This window comes from Vulpes vulpes, chromosome 3, assembly GCF_048418805.1.
Source record: "Vulpes vulpes isolate BD-2025 chromosome 3, VulVul3, whole genome shotgun sequence".
In the NCBI taxonomy this organism is placed as follows: domain Eukaryota; kingdom Metazoa; phylum Chordata; class Mammalia; order Carnivora; family Canidae; genus Vulpes; species Vulpes vulpes.
The window spans coordinates 86463805-86483380 of NC_132782.1; the positions used below are offsets into that span (position 1 = coordinate 86463805).

At 46.3% G+C, this 19576-nt stretch overlaps 1 protein-coding gene across 2 annotated transcripts in view; it reads right to left on the bottom strand.

Moving 5' to 3' along the window:
* DAGLB (diacylglycerol lipase beta) overlaps positions 1-16019 on the bottom strand; it is a 31016-nt gene extending 14997 nt beyond the window's left edge. The window contains exons 1-8 of one of the 2 annotated variants that reach the window (XM_025986164.2): positions 15737-16019; positions 14130-14281; positions 7270-7441; positions 6139-6397; positions 4248-4370; positions 3375-3502; positions 1770-1896; positions 1318-1401 (exon numbers count right to left, since the gene is read on the bottom strand). In XM_025986164.2, coding sequence (XP_025841949.1) covers positions 1318-1401; positions 1770-1896; positions 3375-3502; positions 4248-4370; positions 6139-6397; positions 7270-7441; positions 14130-14281; positions 15737-15831 — 1140 coding nt within the window. In that variant the 5' untranslated portion in view covers positions 15832-16019. The remainder of the gene's footprint in view (positions 1-1317; positions 1402-1769; positions 1897-3374; positions 3503-4247; positions 4371-6138; positions 6398-7269; positions 7442-14129; positions 14282-15736) is intronic. The other variant, XM_025986165.2, reaches the window with a different exon arrangement.
* Between the last annotated feature and the right edge of the window lie 3557 nt (positions 16020-19576).

Below are 19576 nucleotides of genomic sequence, written 5' to 3' on the forward strand. Positions count from 1 at the left end.
AAAAAGTAATGAGGGTGGGGTGCCTGGGCAGCTCAGTTGGTTAAGGGTCTGCCTTAGGCTTAGGTCCTGGATCCCAGGGTCCTGGCATTGAGCCCCCACATCAGGCTTCTGCTTAGTGGGGAGTCTGCTTCCCTCTCTCCCTCTGCCCCTCCTCCAGCTCACATGCTCTTTTTCTTAAATCCTTAAAAAAAAAAAAAATGGGGGGCAAGGGAGGTTTCTAAGAAGCAGTGGTAACATCTGAAACATGTTCTAGAAAAAGTCCTCTGTTGGGATCCCTGGGTGGCACAGCGGTTTGGTGCCTGCCTTTGGCCCAGGGCGCGATCCTGGAGACCCGGTATTGAATCCCACGTCGGGGTCCCGGTGCATGGAGCCTGCTTCTCCCTCTGCCTGTGTCTCTGCCTCTCTCTCTCTCTCTCTGTGACTATCATAAATAAATAAAAAAAAAAAAAAAAAAAAAAGTCCTCTGTGAACAGTATGAGGACTGACTGGGGAAGACCAGAGACAGGCACCAAGATAGAAAACTGCTTCCCTGGCCCAGGAAGGGGAGCAGGGCCACAATCAGAGCCGTAACACCTTGAATTAGAGACAAGCAGAGAGACCCGAGGAGGAAGCCAGGAGACAAAGTGAGGACAACTCCACTATTCCTTCAGGGGCCAACTGAGGGATGCTGCAGAATTACTAGAAACAGGACCTGGAGAAGGTGAGGTGTCCTGCTTTCTAGTTGCAGGGTCCTGGCTGCCACCCCAAGCTGCAAGCCCTCCCCTGCAGCGGGTGAGGGCTCACACTGTGGTGTCTCAGTATGCTTTCCGGGTCAGCAAGGAAGTGAGAACCAGGAAATGAGACTGAAGAATGGCCAAAAAAACACACCAGATAGCATGACACAAAATCAGAGAGAAGCAGCCACCCAGTAGCTCCACGGGGCAGAGAAGTGGGGAGGGGCAGGCCTGAAGGCGGCTTGCTGGCTCTGGATGGACACATGGCTGGTCCCGAGGCCTCTGCAGGGAGAGCCAGGAGGGGAGGGGCAAGGGGAGCAGCTCAGGGGAGTCTAGTGGGAGCCTCTGGAGGAGCTCCTCGAGTGGGGAACCTAACCCTGATGGTTGTTTCTGGCATTTCTCACTTAAAAGGAAATGACTATTCATTTTTTTTCCAAAGGGAGAATTTCACAAGACTGGGCAGCTTCTGCACTTTCTACGACGGTGTTTTCTGCTGCTTTAACTGATGTGTCCTCTATCCTCATTTCCTATGGGCCTCCTGGCACCTGCAGCTCACTGTTCACCCCACCCCTTGTCCCCAGCCCCCGAGCATCAGGCTCCTTACCTGGAGAGACATGGTTCCTCTCACGGCTACCACAACAGATTCTTTCCTGTGGTCCAGGGCCACTAAGAAGGGGAGCTCATAAACCTGAAGGTGAGGGAAAGAAGCGTGAGGCCTTGACAGGGAGAGCATGCAGCTATGGGGCCGCTGTTAGGTTAGTGTTAGGTTAGTGTTAGGCCGGTCTGCCATCACTAACAGCTTGGCAACAGTTCTTCAACAGAAGAAGGGCTACATAACAACACAGGATGGTATCCCTATGAAGACTTCTGGCTCCAGCTAGTGTTAAGCCCACGTGGGGCCTAGAAGCCCCCCTGGAATGGTATGCAAATTGCGTGTGTGCCTGTGCATGCGTGTGTGTCTACACATATTTTTTGGGGGAAACAACTTATAACTTCCATCATTATCTTGAAGGATCCCAGGACCCCACAGAAGTTATGAAACACCATTATTCTGACCTTGTCATGAAAGCTTATGTGAATGAAGTCCCTGTACTGCAGTCCTGTCGTATGCAGGATGGAGCCGAAATGACAGTGGAGCTGATCACCTCCAACCAAGTCATATTCTGTTGTCCTGTTTCTACAACTAAAAAAATAGGCAAAGGTATTAGTTACTGTACCACTTGGCAGGTAATGTCAATCCCCACTGCCTTGTTTCCCCAGCAAACACAGTTCACAATTTTCAGGACTTACTCTGGCTACTGCAAAACTGCTCTATTTCTGTGCATAGTTTTTACTAAAGTTTTGACTTCTGGAATCATGTTACTGTTTTAAAATTAAAAAACTAGGGATCCCTGGGGGGCTCAGCAGTTTAGCACCTGCCTTTGGCCTGGGGCGTGATCCTGCAGTCCCGGGATCAAGTCCCACATCGGGCTCCTTGCATGGAGCCTGCTTCTCCTTCTGCCTCTCTCTCTCTCTCTTTCTCTCTGTGTCTATCATGAATAAATAAATAAAATATTTAAAAAAAATTTCAAAAACTAGGGCAGCCCAGGTGGCTCAGCGGTTTAGTGCTGCCTTCAGCCCAGGGCCTGATCCTGGAGTCCTAGGATTGAGTCCCACATCAGGGTCCCTGCATGGAGCCTGCTTCTCCCTCTGCCTGTGTCTCTGCCTCTCTCTCTTTCTCTGTGTCTCTCATGAATAAATAAATTTTTAAAAATCTTTTAAAAAAAATTCCAGAACTAAATTCTATTAAGAACAAGTGAGACTCTCAAATCTCCAGGAATGGGACAAACTGGCATCTTGTGCTTCCTGATATGATGGACTGAGAAGGGCATGGTATTCTTCCTGGCACATTCCTGCCAAAAAAAGGTAAACTCAACTTTAATCCAGAACAAACCATCAGGCAAATACAAATTGAGGGCCATTCACAAAATACCTAGATTGTCCTTTCAAAATGTCAGATTATGCAAGATGTTGTTCCAATGTTCCAAACGGAAAAAGACTAGGGATGAGGGGCATCTGGGTGGCTCAGTGAAGCGTCTGCCTTTGGGTTGGGTCATGATCCTGGGGTCCTATGATTGAGCCCCTCCCTTAAGGGGCTCCCTGCTCAGCAGGAGTCTGCTTTTCCCTCTCCATCTGCTCCTCCCCCTGCTTAAAGACTAGGGATGCATGATAACCAACTGCAATGCACCCTGCCTGAAGTAGAGGAAAAATTGCCATAAAGGATGGCAATTGGAAACTGGAAAAATGTGAATACAAAATGTAAATGAGGTATTGCTTAATACCAGCTCTCCTGGCACACAACCATATCACAGTTATGTAAAAGGTCCTTGTTCTTAAGAAACAGAGGCTGAAGCAGTTGGAAATAAGGGGCACGCCTCTGCCACTAAACTTCCAGTGGTTTGGGAGAAAGCAAGAGTGACACAGCATATGTGACTACAATGAGTCACAATTGGTGGCTCCAGATAAAGAATCTATGGGAGTTCTCAGCACTGTTCTGGCAGTTTTGAAACATTTCAAAACAAAGTTTTTGGAAAGGAGAAACAGGATTATTCTTAGGATGAAGTGTGGGCACCATAGGAGTGACAAGCAGAAGGCGGGGGGGCCTCGGGCATGCCCACCTACCAGTCCCCACCAATCTTGCAGAGCCCTGTGAAGGGGTTCCGATAGATGTAGAGGGGCCATCCATAGGCCGCTGCTGCAAACTGCATGTAATGGTGACAATTTGCTAACTCTGCATCCAAATCAGCTTCCTGGAACGGAAGAAAAAAAGCTTTTTGTTTCAGGGAACCCATTATGGACAAGATCAATTCACTAACTAGATCATAACCTGGATTTGAACTCCTGACCTTCCTTTCCTCACAGAATAGACCTCTCAGCAGACTTTCACAAGGAAAACTGCTCCTTAAACACAGACTGAGACAGACCCCTCAATTAGAAGAATGCAGCAAGTATGGTGGAAAAAAATCCCTAATGACTTTCGTGCCTCATTCTGGAACGAGCCAGTAACTGTGTCAGAAGCACACGGGGAGAGCAGACCACCAGGCCCTTGTAACAACAAGTAAGCATGGAAGCCCCGGGCGTCTGTATGAGATGCAGAGAAATACATATATCCAGGTGCAACCTTCTCTTTCAGAAGCATGAACATCTGTGACAGGAAAACAACTCCAGCAAAACTCAACTGTTTCTGCTCCCTTGGTGCAGAGAAGAAAGCAAACACACCCAGGGAGAAACAGGCCCCATCCCAGAAAGAATTTTTGCTATGTAGACTTCAGTTGCCAATTTCCTAAAATAATGAAGTGGCCAGGAATGGGCTCCTTCAACCTGAGCTCCAGGCGAGGAGATGCCTCACCTGATGAGAGATACAACTAGCAGAAGCCACACATCAGATTCCAAGCCAACTGCTTCTGAAATTGTTGCTGGCTAGTTTTGTTTTTTTGAAGATGTATAAATAGGTATAAATGTCAAAACTTTACAACCCAACAAAAAGGGGCTTACCTGGGGGGGCCCTGGGGAATGGCTGATCACCTCATCAGGCTCCTGGCTGTTCCTAATATTGTCTTGTTGCTGATGGAGAAGAGTGAGGCCTGCTGCAATGTCGCTGGGCACCAGATCGGTGTCCTGGATGAAAACAGCAGCTTGTCATGAAACTCATCAGATACTGCCCATTAGTTCCTTAAAACCCAGTTTAATACAGTTCACACATACACACACAGTTATGTGTAATGAGGCACCTTAGGGCAGCCCCGGTGGCGCAGCGGTTTAGCGCCGCCTGCAGCCCAGGGCTTGATCCTGGAGACCCAGGATCGAGTCCCATGTCAGCCTCCCTGCATGGAGCCTGCTTCTCTCTCTGCCTGTGTCTCTGCCCAACGCCCCCCCTTCTCTGAATACATAAAAAATCTTAAAAAAAAAAAAAAGAGGCACCTTAGAAGTATTTTCAAGACTCCTACATGTTAGCTTAATTATTTTTACTGTCCTGCCCTCAGACAAATCCACCAGAGAAACAAATACTGCTGAGCTCTTATTTTCAAATTTCATTTCAAGTCACTTAACTACTTACTACTTCACATCTTTTGTATAGTTGGGAGCAAACGGATCAGTAAGCTCACCATCTTTGTAGTAATGGCCAATTTTAGCCCAAATTTACTCTTGCTCAAGATGTTGTGATTTTGTTCAGAGTCCCCAGTAGAGATTTAAGAGGCTCAACTTCTCACTGGCCGCAGCAAGCCTCCGAAAGAACCTCAAACTAGGGAAACAACAGAAAGGGTCTCATGCACCCAACTGTTTCTGTCTCCTTCAAGAGGATGCCTTGGCTGCCTCCAGGCACTTCCAGCTCATAGGGAAGGACCAGGCACTGACCACTCGGCCCCTGAGCTATCAGTTCTTCCATCTTAAGACCAGACCGAAGCACTCCTTTATGGTTAGTTTAGGGAGATGTGTGGTGGCCTGGTGCCAGCCTACAGGGCCAGCCCAGGGCCCTGCAGACACACTACACCTTCCCCCACAAAGAGGCAAGGAAGGACCAGCAGTGTGCAAGATGTCAGGAGAACTACTCCCCCCTTACCTAATCTCAATACTGAACACAACAGTTTATCAGAGAACATTACATAAAAACACTGGATGTGAAAGAAAAATGAATATTTTTAAATCACAGGAGAAACTGCTCTGGAACGAAAACGCCTTCTGGCACTATAATGACATATTCAAACTCCCCTTCAAAAGTAGAATAATTTTGGGATGCCTGGGTGGCTCAGTGGTTGGGCACCTGCCTTCAGCTTAGGTCGTGATCCTGGGATCCAGGATCGAGTCCCTTATCAGTCTCCCTGCATGGAGCCTGCTTCTCCCTCTGCCTGTGTCTCTGCCTCTCTCTTTGTGTCTCTCATGAATAAATAAATAAATCTTAAAAAAAAAAAAAAAAAAGGAATAATCTCAACCCACCCCCACCCCCCAAAAAAACCCAGCAGAAGAATCTCTCATTTCTATCATGCTCTGATGTAGTAAACAAGGTCTGACTGATACCACCTCGGATGCAGGACACTGCCTGTGCCTGGCACCTGCAGAGGACCAGCTGGATGGAGGACACGGGATTCAGACAACTGGCAAATCATCCCCAAAATATCCGGGTTCCATTATTTAACTCCTTAAAAACAACTTAAAATCTGGACAATGTAATGGACAGGTAGCAACACCCAGACGCACCACCCAGAGAGACGGGGTCAGTAAGAGCAGGGCTAATGCCCCCTAGGGTCTCCCCGACTCTGCCACACCACAGACTATACATGTGCGAGAGGTATTTTACATGAACAGGGGATTAGCTCCAAACAGACGATTCATCTTAACATGACATTTACTTAGGAGAAAGAGACGAAAGCAGACCCCTTCAGCTTACTGAAAAGTAGGTTGAGAAAAGCTCTGCCGTACTCGAAAAAGCAACTCGAGTATGGTCGTCGTTCCCAACGCAACAGCACAGGAACTTGATTCTGGTTTCCCACACGCTAGTAGCTGCTGTCTTGAGGCCACTGAATAGCTGGCTCGACTCATGACTGTCCAAGTGATTGGGGCCAGCGGAGGGATAGGGAGCCATTTTCCCCCCAAGGGGGTCAAACACAATGATGATGGTGACCACAGTGGAAATGATGATGATCCAGCTGCAAAACAGAGAGAGAGAGGGTGTGATGACCTTGGATCCCACATGCAGACTCAGGAGCCATGGTTCCCTCTTCAGGGTTCAGTTTTTTCATCTGTACAGCTGTGGCTCTCAATACCTAGGAAAATGTGGATCTCCTAGAACCAGGCTGAGGTGAGCAATTTGTTTCTTCTAGAAAGTTCTTTATGAGCCCATGGCTGATCCAGGCCCCCCCAAAATCAGAGCCTTAGAAGTGAATACCACAAAAAAAGGAGGTGCCTGGTAAGCAGTTGTAGCCCGGGCATGTGTATAGCTGGAACCTGCTCTCCATGGTCCACTCACCACAACCCAAGCCCTCAACTCCTCAGGGCCTTGGAGTTCTTCTCAGTAAAACCAAAAGAACTTTGCCACATTATGGGATACTCTGATGGCTCTTTTATGCACATGTGTAAGTATTTCTAGATTGTCCCCAGTGTGCCAGGCCCTGTGGTTCATGAATGCGTGTACCTCGGGAAGATGCATCTCTGCAAAGAGCCTCTGCTGTCCCTGAGTGTGTGGCACGGGAAGGGCAGTGTCAGCACGAGTGTCCAGAAGGGGAAGTAACTAGATCGGTTCTAATCCCGAGTCCTGTGCATGAGTCCCTGTCACAGTTCCTGCCTGATACCATGTTTCTTCTCATCCTGCCTTTAGTTTTTGCCTTTGATCTGGTCTTCGGGTTTTCTTCCTTCTTATAATAGAATGGATGGAATGCAGAAGAATAAGAACCAGCAAGAAAGAAAATGACAACAGATGCATAATGATGTGGGCTATCTTCAGTGACTCAGAAAGGTCTTTTTCCTTATACCTCAAATGCATCTGAGACAAGAAACGGAAAGAGAAGACGGAAGGCCTCACCTGATGACAACGGTGGCAATGATACCGTTCACCACCGTCTTGTCACACTGAACGTCGTCTGCTATCCAGGCAGCCCCCAGAGAAGCCCAGACCATTTCCGGCAGAAAGAGCGCTAGGCGGATGTAAAGCAGTTTGGACATAGATTTCCGTGGCCCAGGATTACAGATGGTTCCTGAAACACAGAAGATACTTAATCTAGCACCCAGCTCCCTCAGAGACTTCCCTTCCACAGAACAGTGCATAGAGCATCTGTTAGTACTGGAGGCGTGTCTGGCAGCTTCTACTTGTTATTGGAAATCAATGTGTAAGGCTAAGAGCAAGTGACCAAGTGATGATGGAAAGAGGACAAAAAGCCTCAGATTCATTTCCTAGAAATGACAAGGGCTTCAAGATATTTCAAGGTTCTAGCCAGGATGATGATATACTCATTGTCTAAACTGGGACACTTCTGAGAGAAGAAGGAGGTGTTAATAATTATGCTGGGACAACCGGCACACAACACAGCTGTCCTGGGCCAACAGACATACACGGACACCTGAGTTCTAGAAAATAACTGCCCCATCTGCCTGAGACCTATGGTGTTCAGGCACCATCTGAAAGACTTATACCCATTATTCCGCAATCCTCACGACTCTAAAGATAGTCACTATCCCATTTTACAAATAAGGAAACTGAGGCTAAGAGCTTAGTAACTACTTTCTAAAACATAACCCAGGGGATGCCTCGGTGGCACAGTCAATTAAACCTCCCACTCTTGATTTCAGCTCAGGTCATGATCTCAGGGTCGTAAGACCAAGCCCTGAGTCGGGCTCTGCACTCAGCGGGGAGTCTGCTGAGATTCTCTCTCCCTCTCCCCAAATTCTCTCTCTCAGATAAATAAATAAAATCTTAAAAGAAACAAAACAAAAACAAAACACAATCCAGGTCTGCATGGTCCCGGCTTCTCTGTCTCACCAATGTCTGCACTTTTGGGACATGAAAAATTCTGATATGTGAGAACGCTTAAAGCCTAACGTGCAGGCAGAACCTTTTTACCTTGTGTTTCAAACAAACCCAAGTATCCGTAGAGGTCCGTGTGCTATAATTCCTGATGTAAAACATCAACCCTCTCCCTCTGAGAAAAAGTTGTGATAAATACCAATTTAAGCAATATAAAAATGCCACGATTAAAACAAAAATATTGGAAACAAACTCCAAAACAGTGAATGAAGACAATCTAAAAGGTAAAGAATGATTTGATGAGGAAACAGCTTTTATGTTCCAAAAAATCACCTTCCATTAGGATGGATTACTTAGAGTCACACTTTAAAGATTTTTTTTTTTTTTAGATTTTATTTATTTATTCATGAGAGACACACAGAGAGAGAGGCAGAGACACAGGCGGAGGGAGAAGCAGGCTCCATGCAGGGAGCCCAATGCGGGACTTGATCCCGGATCTCCAGGATCACGCCCTGGGCTGAAGGTAGCGCCAAACCGCTGAGCCACCTAGGCTGCCCCACACTTTAAAATGTTAAGACACTATCCAGCCTCAGTTGGGCACAAAGTCAAAATTCAAGGCAATCAAAACAGTACACTCTCTCTGAGGGGCAAAGAACACACGCTCTGTTTGGGGTCTGCTGCTAATAATAGTGGCTAACCCAAAAAAACAGAAACACCATCTGGATGGCTCCAAAGTAAGAAATGAGGCCCTGACAAGCACCTGGGCCTGATACTTGGTGAATGAAATAAAGATGGAAATAAGAAAGCAGAAAATGGAGTTCTGGGTAGGATTCCAAAAAGGAATCAAGATACTGAAAAACTCTCCCTTGTATAGTCATACCCACCTCTGAAAACACTGTTATTTTATTTAGAGAAGAGCCTTCCTCCCAAGACAAAGTGTGACTCCCGTGGGGGCTGTGATACTGAGGCCCCATAATTAATGAGTAGAACTTCCTCCCTGAATGCAAGGTCTTCATCATAGCCTTGGTCTGCATCAGGCAGAACCATTTATACAAAGATCACAAAAGGAAGGCCTGTGTCACAGTTCTTTGGTTCAACACCTCAACACACTGCAGCAATCTTCTCCAATGTGAGATAAACAATGAGCTTCCAATACAAATACAGAGGAGATGCAAGGAAATGTCTCACAGTCAGGATCAAACACAGTGAACGGCACACCCTGGAGGTTGAGGGCGTGCCTTTTGCTGCCATCAAAACATGTTCCCTAATTAAACCTCCCATATGGTAGAAACAGTAGGATTTCACCAGGGAGGTTCTCAAATCAAAACTAGAAACTAAAAAAAAAAAAAAAACTAGAAACTACCACAATATCAAGATTCTTTTTTTTTTTTTAAGATTTTTATTTATTTATTCATGAGAGACAGAGAGACGGATAGAGAGAGGCAGAGACACAGGCAGAGGGAGAAGGAGGCTCCATGCAGGGAGCCCAACGTGGGACTCGATCCTGGGTCTCCAGGATCAGGCCCTGGGCTGAAGGCAGTGCTAAACCACTGAGCCACCCAGGCTGCCCCAATAACAAGATTCTTTCCAAGGGCGCCTGAGGTTTAGCAACTGCCTTCAGCTCAGGTCATGATCTAAGGGTCCTGGGATTGAGCCCGGCGTTGGGCTCCCTGCTCAGAGGGAAGGTCTGCTTCTCCCTTTCCCTCCAGCCTTCCCCTTGCTCATGCTCTCTCTCTCTCTCAAATAAATAAATACAATCTTAAAGAACAACAAAAAAAGATTCTTCCCAACTATGCTACACTGACGACCAAGAAAAAGAGGAGAGGTAAATACACAAGCATCAGTGTCTTGGATAAAGACGACTGAACTCCACGGGTCCCAGATGTGCCCTCTGCAACTTGTGGTGTCTCTTTTAGAGAGCAGCATCAGGCAAAAGCTACGTAAACATGGCCTTTCAGCACAAGTGACAGGTTAATTACAGAGACGCCTTACGGAACAAGAGAAGTAACAGAAGTTATCCATGTATCAAAAATAAAATTAACAACCTGGGTGCTCAGTTGATTAAACATTCGACTCCTGATTTTGGCTCAGGTCATGATCTCAGGGTTGTGAGATTGAGCCCCATGCTGGGTGTGGAATCTACTTAATATCCTCTCTCTCTCCCTCTGACCACACCCCCCTCACTTCAATGAACATCCCTACAAGTATTTCTTTGCACACATGCAAATATCTGTGAAAATACTGGATGATCCACACACACATACATACAGCCAAAGAGGTCTTCCAATGTGCAGTCTCTCCAACAAAATGAGCTACTTGTTTCTGCATAGCCTCACCAACTTTTTTTTTTTTTAAGATTTTATTTATTTATTCATGAGATACACAGAGGCAGAGAGAGAAGCAGGCTCCATGCAGGGAGCCTGACGTGGGACTCAATCCTGGGACCTGGGCCAAAGGCAGGCACTCAACTGTTGAGCCACCCAGGTGTCCCACAGCCTCACCAACTTAATGTATTATGTGAATCTTTGCTATTTTGACTGAGGCTGCACATTTTTCACTTATAAAAGCCATTTATATTTATTTTACCATTTGTGATCTTTGCCCATTGTTCTACTGATGGTTGGTATTTTCCTTACCTATGACAGAACCCCATTATATATGAAAAAGATTGGCTCTTAGTTACAATTTTTCCCATGCCTTTTTTTTTTTTTTACTTTATGGCATTTTCATTGAAATTTACTTAATATTTTTAATAAGGCATATGATATTTATAACAAACTCACATTTAAACTAATATGATTCATAAAATACTGTTTTTAATTCAGTCATAGTATCTGTAGCCACAAGTAACAAAAGGTGTACAAAGAGGAAGGCCCTGGGACCTCCTGCACTGGCTTCGGGACTGGATAGACAGGCATCACAGATCTCTTGTCTCTCACAGCTCTGCCCTCTTCAGTCAGCTCATCCTGGCTATGAGGGGAAATACACCAGGAATTCAGCAGTTCATCCCTCTGCAGAATCACCCAGAATGAAAACAGTGTCTTGTTTTGGTTCTTTCCTAGAGGAGCAAGGAAAAGACTCCCCCAGAACTTTCTGGAAAACTCCTGAATTTCACTGGCTCAAACTGGGTCACACAACTATTCCTGAACCAATCACTGACACATGAGGATCATTCCTGAGCTGGGTGGAGAGTTGGCTTCTCTGACACACATACTTCACATGTGAGGGACGGGGGAATGTCCCAAATAAAACTGGGTTCTGTCTGGAAGAGGCCACTGGGTAGGCAACCCACCCAGAACACACAAAGCTGGCACAGAATGCCTAACACATACTGTCAGATGTTTTCTGAGCTCTGGCTGTGAGTATGAGATGGTGCAGGCATTAGGCAAGTGCTTAGGAGAGGAGCCTCAGTGAACATGGCCAGCCATTACAGGGTGTGAATGTGCCCTGATATCACCAAAAATATCTAAAGAAAAACACTAAAGGGAAAAAAAGCTTATATTCCTGCTTCAAATCTGAACCCATTATTTCAGTGGCACACTTGGTCTCCTAACCAGAACAGGACATGAAAACAGAGGACCAATAAATGAGATGATGCCACCGCTAAAGGGACACCAACCTAAATACTTCATCTTTCAGAAACTCAGACTTCATTAAAAAGCTCCATAGTGGGATGCCTGGGTGACTCAGCGGTTGAGCATCTGTCTTTGGCTCGGGGCGTGATCCCCATCCCAAGATCCCCATCCCAAGAGACACAGGCAGAGGGAGAAGCAGGCTCCATGCCGGGAGCCCGACGTGGGACTCGATCCCGGGACTGCAGGATCGCGCCCTGGGCCGAAGGCAGGCGCTAAACCGCTGAGCCACCCAGGGATTCCCTATTTATTTTTTTAAAGATTTTATTTATTTATTCATGAGAGACCCATAGAGAGAGAGAGAGACTGAGAGAGAGAGGCAGAGACACAGGCGGAGGGAGAAGCAGGCTCCATGCAGGGAGCCCGACGTGGGACTCGATCCCAGGTCTCCAGGATCAGGCCCTGGGCTGAAGGCAGCGCTAAACCGCTGAGCCACCTGGGCTGCCCTAGAGTTTACTTTAAAAAACAAAACAGGGCTCTTGGGTGGCTCGGTCAAGTAAGGGTCCGACTACTGGTTTCAGCTCAGGTCATGATCTCAGGGTCATGAGGTTGAGCCCCTGCATCGGGCTCCGTGCTCAGTGCAGAGTCTGCTTGGGATTCTATCTCTCCCTTTGCCCCCCCACTACCACTCGCACTCTCTAAAAAACACCACCACACTACAACCACAACTCCACAGTGGTAAAGCCACACAGCGGGCACTGGCACACCACAAAACTGGGGCCTTCCTTGCTCCAGACATTTGTTCATGCATTCATGTTTCCAAGGGCATGCTAAAATACACAGAGCTCTCTTTTCCATACATTTCTCTGTAAGCAGGTACAAGCCACTCTTCCCAGTTTTCCAAAACCCTGTGGTGTTTCCTATGAAACACTTGGCCACTAACATTTCTCTATCACTCCCCATGAGCTATCCCCATCTTTTAAGTTGCAGATTGTCATTCCAAAGCATTAAGATCATGCCACCCAGTATATCAACTATTCCTTCCCAGTACTTTTACCATCTCCTGGAGTGTGTAAACATGCCATCCACAGCCCCACTCAAGCAATGGTGAAATGTGCTGGAGGGCGGCATGGTGTTCAGCCCTGCCTCTGATCAAGGAGGTTTTAGGTACTAACACACTACCATGCTCAGCTCATCCTATGAACCTGAGCACTCATACAAGGAAGGCCCCCAACATTTGCAGTGAAGTGACTACAGAAAACTCTAACATGTAGAAGACAATAGTTATTAAGAATAGATGGAACTGTTACAACTCATTAATAAAGAGGACAAATAACCCAACTTAAAATAAGCCAAAGGATCTTAGTATACACATCCCCAAAGATGATATAAGAATGGCCAGTAAGCAGATGAGAGGATGCGCATCAAGGATACAAATCACAACCACAGTGAGACACACCAGGATGGCTAAGATCAGAAATCAGACAATGTTAAGTACTGCCAAGGGTGTAGAGACACTGAAATTATAAACTGAAAGAAAGACAGTGTAGCTGCTTGGAAACCAGTCTGGCAGTTCCCCAAAATGTTAAACATAAGGTTACCAAATGATCTAGCAATTCCACGCCTAGGCATATATCCAAGAGAAGTGGAAACTTGTCCATACTAAAACACCTATGTGAAAGTTCATAGTAGCACTATTTGTAACAGCCCCAAAATGTAATAACCTAAATGTTCACCTACTGACAAATGGATAAGTAAAATGTGGCAAATCCATTCAACATAATTTTTAAATTTTTAAAATTTCTTTGAGAGCAAGCGAGCACGAACAGTGTGTGGGGGGTTACAGAAAGAGAAAGAGAGAGAAGCAGACTCCCCACAGCCTGACACAGGGCTTGATCCCAGGACCCTGGATCATGACCTGAGCAGGGGGCAGAAGCTTAACCGGCTGAGCTCCCAGAAGCCCCCCATTCAATGTATTACTGAGTCGTAAGAAGAATGAAGAGCTGACACACACTAAAATGTGCATAAACCTTGAAAACATCATGATAAGCTTAAGAGGCCAGACCAAATGGCCACATAGTGGATGATCCCAACTGTATGAGCCAGAATAGGCAGATCTATAGAGAGAAAGTAGATTAGTGGATGGCTAGGACTGAGGAAACTGGGGGGTAATGGGGAGTGATCCCTCATGGGTTTAGGATTTCTTTTGGGGGTGATGAAAACGTACTAGAATTGTGGCGATGGCTGTGTAATTCTGTGAATATACTAAAAATTCACAGACTTGTTACACTCTAAATGGGTGAACTGTATGGTATTTGAATTATATGTCAATAAATTCCTATCCTTTACCTTTCATGCTGACACACACGATGGCAGACACTGTACATATGATAACTGCCAGGAGAACGATAAGAACGATCAAGTAACTGCTGAGCAGAACTCCACCTGCACAGTCCAGCTTCCCTCTGTGCATGAGATACAAAGTCAAAATGCCAATCCACCTGCCAAGAGATAGGGAGGGTCAGAAATGGAAACCAAGGAACTACATCGTAAAACATTACAAAAAGAAAGAAAAGGAGTTAATATTTAAACAAAAAAATCTTAAAGGAGTTAATATTTCCCAAAACAAGGTGAAGTTTGCTTTCAAATACAATTTTCTTCAATAAAAGATCTACTAAAACAAAAATAATAGAGTATGACTTTTTTAAAAAAAAAAACTGAACTTTAAAAAAAAAAAAACTGAACTTTAAAAAAAAAAAACTGAACTTTATACTTCCTATGCTTACATGATTGTTCCTTTTCTATTCCTGCTGTAGTTCCTAAGAGGCACTGAATGCCATAAGCAAGCAAATATAATGTGAGCTGCTGAAAAAAAGCACAGCCCCACAGGACTCAGAAATATGCGAGCATAAATCAACAGAATACATGCTTGCTAAATTATTAACAAGATAATGTTTACTCCTGGGGACAAACAAGAAATTGACAAACACACATTGTAATCTGCTGTGTGTAATACAAAAAAACAAAACAAACAAACAAACAAAAACCCAGGAGGTGGGAATCAAGTTATGCCAAGATGTTCCATAGTGAACAGTGATGAACTGCAAGGCCACATACTGCTGACTTCTTTATTTTGTAATTCAGTGCGGAATAAGGAAAAAGCACCAAGCAATGCAAAGTAACAGTGATGGATCACTGGAGGTGTTTCACCAAAGGGCACAACACCGCTGTATTAAGGATTCCAGCCCAGGGGTGGAATCTGGGCTCTATTAGGAGACTGGGTCTGGAGACAATAGTGGGAAATGATCTCGGAGAGACGTGGCTCTTAAAACTATGAAATTATGGAGGGGTCTCTTCCAATATTCCTTTGCCCTCAAGAATCCACTCTTCAGTAACAGAGGTGCTGTATTATTCTCTGCTCACACTCTCTGGGAGCAGACTTGAGGCGCCCAATTCACTGCCCATCGGTTGCACGCTTTGTGCCAGGCCTGGCTGCTCCCCAGGGAATTCAGCCGCCACCGGTACAGAAGGCTACTATTTCCCATCCTTTCCTCTGGCGGACACCAGATGCCCTGTGTTTCCATGCCGAGCGCCGTAATGATGCAAGTGCCTGCTCTTGGCTCGGGGAAGCCGATCCCGAGGCCACGGCCATGGGTCGGCGACCACGTCCTGGAGGCTCCCGGGGCCAGGCCCCTCAGTGCCCGAGCGGCGGGGGCCCAAACGGGGGACCCCGGGCCCGGCCTCCCCGCTCCGGCCTCAGTGTGCCCTCCGAGAAATGGGGAGAGCGGCAGGACGCCCGTCCTCGTAGGTCTCGCGCGGTGGAGAGGCCCGGACCAGAGAACGTGGGCACCGCGTGGGCGCGCAGAGCCGGAGACACGGCCACTCCAACCCGCTCCGTCTGCGTCCCCCCAGCTCCCAGCCGCCCGCCCGGCAGCCGCACAGCCTGCCGCCCTTACCACACCACTCTCAGGGACAGCTCGAAGAACCCCGGGAAGACCAGGTCGTCGCTGGCGATGGCCCAGCGCCGACCGAACAGCACCATCCCCGGCATGGCGGAGGCCCCGCTGCCCGGCTTCGGGGCGGCCCGCCGCGCGCCGCTGGCCCTTCAGAGCCCCACTCCCTTCGGAACCCAATGCCAAACTGACTGCGACTCCGCGCAGGCGCGAGCGAGGGTCGGGCCCGGCGCACGCGCACTGAGTCCCCGCACCGCCGTGGGGCCCTCCGCGCCTGCGCAGAGACGCTGACCGGGCAGGCGCGGGTGGGCTTGCCAGCTGTCTTTCACGTGTGCAAAGTCCGTTCTAATAATATTCGCGTTTTGTAGATAAGGATTCTTCCGGGCCGGGAGGAATGAGCACACCTAGAGATCTACGGATGTTAATGGCGGAACTGGGGCTGCTCTCAGTTCACCCAGGCCTCAGATCAAGTGTCCCCCTCTCAAAGAGACCTTCCCTGGCCACCCTACCTGAACAGCACATCCACCTGTTCCCATTCCCTTACTCTGCTTCAGTTTTCCTCCTAATATTTAATCGCTCCCTGACATTATACTGCGTTTGTACCTCTTTCCTCCCACCTTAGAGTGTAAATTGCATGAGCAATTTATCGTCCATCTTGTTTCACTGCTACGCTCATAATAGAGCACACTATCGGATATTTGATGAAATCATACAGGGAATTATAAATGGGGAAGTTACAAGGTTTCTATAGAAAAAGAGAACTATACATTACAAAATAAATATTTTGGGGGCACTTGGTGTGGCCAGAAGTGACCCAATCAGAGAGGTCAGGGAAGACTTCCCTGGAGAAGATACTAAAACAAAATCGGGAGGCAGAGTAGGAATTCAGTGGAAGAGAGTGATTTAGAAGTTAGAGGGCTGTGCCTATGATCCGAATATTCTCAAATGTGGTGATAGTTCCCCTTTTGAAAACAGGATTTGTAAGGCTTAGCAATAAGATAATTCTTCTATATAAGCTTTTGTTAGTAAAGATAAGATACTGATGACTTAATGCTATGAACAATAACAACCCACAAAACTATAATTTCAAAGAGGTAGTATATGATATTGTTTTTTTTTTTTTTAATTTTGTATTTATGATAGTCACAGAGAGAGAGAGAGGCAGAAACACAGGCGGAGGAAGAAGCAGGCTCCATGCACCGGGAGCCCGACGTGGGATTCCATTCCGGGTCTCCAGGATCGCGCCCTGGGCCAAAGGCAGGCGCCAAACCGCTGCGCCACCCAGGGATCCCCAAAGAGGTAGTATATGCATTAAAAAAAAGAAAATGTTTTGTATAATTCTTTTTTTTTTTTTTAGATTTATTTATTTATGGGGGGGGAGGGGCAGAGGGAGAGAAAAATCCAAGCAGACTCTGTGCTGAGTGCAGAGCCCAACACGGGGCTTAATCTGACAGGCCTGAGATCATCCCTGAGCTTAGACCAAGAGTTGAACACTTCACCGACGGTGCCAGCCAGGCGCCCCTGTATTTTGTGTAGTTCTGATCGTCTGCAAATATGTTCTGCCATTTCCGTGTAACATTAGTCCATTGGCTGAGTTAAAGCTATTTTAAAACATTGTTCCTTTATGTGGGTATCGCATACAAAGAATACCCTTAGACAAGTTTTTCTACTATTAAAAATAGCTCTTTTAAAAAATATTTTATCTATTCATGAGAAACAGAGAGGAGAGAGAGGCAGAGACACAGGCAGAGGGAGAAGCAAGGCTCCATGCAGAGAGCCTGATGTGGGACTCAGTCCCAGGTCTCCAGGAACACACCATGGGCTGAAGGCTGCGCTAAACCGCTGAGCCACCCAGGCTGCCCCTAAAAATAGCTTTTAAAAAAATAAGTCCGGGACACCTGGGTGGCTCAGCGATTGAGCATCTGCCTTTGGCCTAGGGCGTGATCCTAGAGTCCTGGGATCGAGTCCGGCATCCAGCTTCCTGCATGGAGCCTGCTTCTCTCCGCCTATGTCTCTACCTCTCTGAGTGTGTGTCTATCAAGAATAAATAAAATCTTTTAAAAATAAAAAAATATAAATAAATAAATAAATAAATAAATAAATAAATAGGTCCGTGGGACACCTGGGTGGCTCTGTGGCTGAGCACCTGCCTTTGGCTCAGGTGTAACACTGGGGTCCTGGGATCAAGTCCCACATCGGGCTCCCAGTGGGGAGCCTGCTTCTCCCTCTGCCTCAGTCTCTGCCTCTCCATCTCTCATGAATAAATAAAATCTTTAAAAAATCTTTTTAAAAGATTTATCTTTATAAATACAGTTCCTTGAACATCGTAGAGATTAGAGATGCCAATCCCACACAACTGAAAATCTGAGTATAACTTTTGACTTCCCCGAAATTTAACCAATAGCTTACTGGTGACCAGAACTCTCATCGATAAGTTAACACATATTTTCTATGTCATGTATTATATACTGTATTCTTACAATAAAGTAAGCTAGAGAAAAGAAAATATTAAGAAACCCATAAGGAAAATACATTTATAGTTCTGTATTGTATTTATCGAAAATAATGTGTGTAAGTGGCCCCATGCAGTACAAACCCATGTTGTTCAGGGTCAACTGTATTTCCTCTTTCCAAAATGAAATATCAGGGCAGCCCGGGTGGCTCAGCGGTTTAGCACTGCCTTCCGCCCAGGGCCTGATCCTGGAGACCCAGGATCAAGTCCCACGTTGGGCTCCCTGCATGGAGCCTGCTTCTCCCTCTGCCTGTGTCTCTGCCTCTCTCTCTCTCTCTCTCTCTGCGTGACTATCGTAAAAAAAAAAAAAAAAAAAAAAAAAAAAAAAATCCCACCATATTTGCTCCATCTTGAATTTTGAAGAAAATAAAAAATCTTTGATATTCTTCTCTGCTTGTTCTTTCGAGCACAGTTAATTTCACTATTTGCAAAGTACAGTATTCTTCACTTTCCTGTTAACTTGGAGAAACTGTGATCTTTAATCTTTCATTTTTCCAAATCAATTGGTTCATTTTCTCCCTTTAGCATTTAATTTTCAAATTTTTTTTTTATTGTTTATTTATGATAGGAACACAGTGAGAGAGAGAGGCAGAGATACAGGCAGAGGGAGACGCAGGCTCCATGCACCGGGAGCCCGACGTGGGATTCGATCCCGGATCTCCAGGATCGCGCCCTGGGCCAAAGGCAGGCGCCAAACCGCTGCGCCACCCAGGGATCCCTAGCATTTAATTTTCTTCGAGTAAATGTCTGTGTCCTGTAAAATTAATATCCTTGCATTGAGTCCTCAGATAGTGGGGGGTGGGCAGAGTCAGCCAGGTGACCTTTCAGGAAGTTCCATAGTTGTTTTTCTAAGCTCTTCTTTTTTTTTTTAATTTTTATTTATTTATGATAGTGAGAGAGAGAGAGAGAGAGAGGCAGAGACACAGGCAGAGAGAGAAGCAGGCTCCATGCACCGGGAGCCCAACGTGGGATTTGATCCCAGGTCTCCAGGATCGCACCCTGGGCCAAAGGCAGGCGCCAAACCGCTGCACCACCCAGGGATCCCTCTAAGCTCTTCTTTACAGCCCTGGGATCTTCAATCCTCAGAATTCAAAGTAAATGAGGGAATTTTTCATTGTAGGGCACACCAGTTCTCCTGTTACCTAGCCATGTATCTGTGTTAGATCCCTTATCAGAGGAATAAACACATTCCATATTTCCATTCTGTTTTGGTAACAGAGTCAAGTGTAGTGTAGCACTTGCCTAAAGACTCTCGCCGTTTTTTGTTTTTAAGATTTCATTTATTCATAGACACAGAGAGAGAGAGGCAGAGACACAGGCAGAGGGAGAAG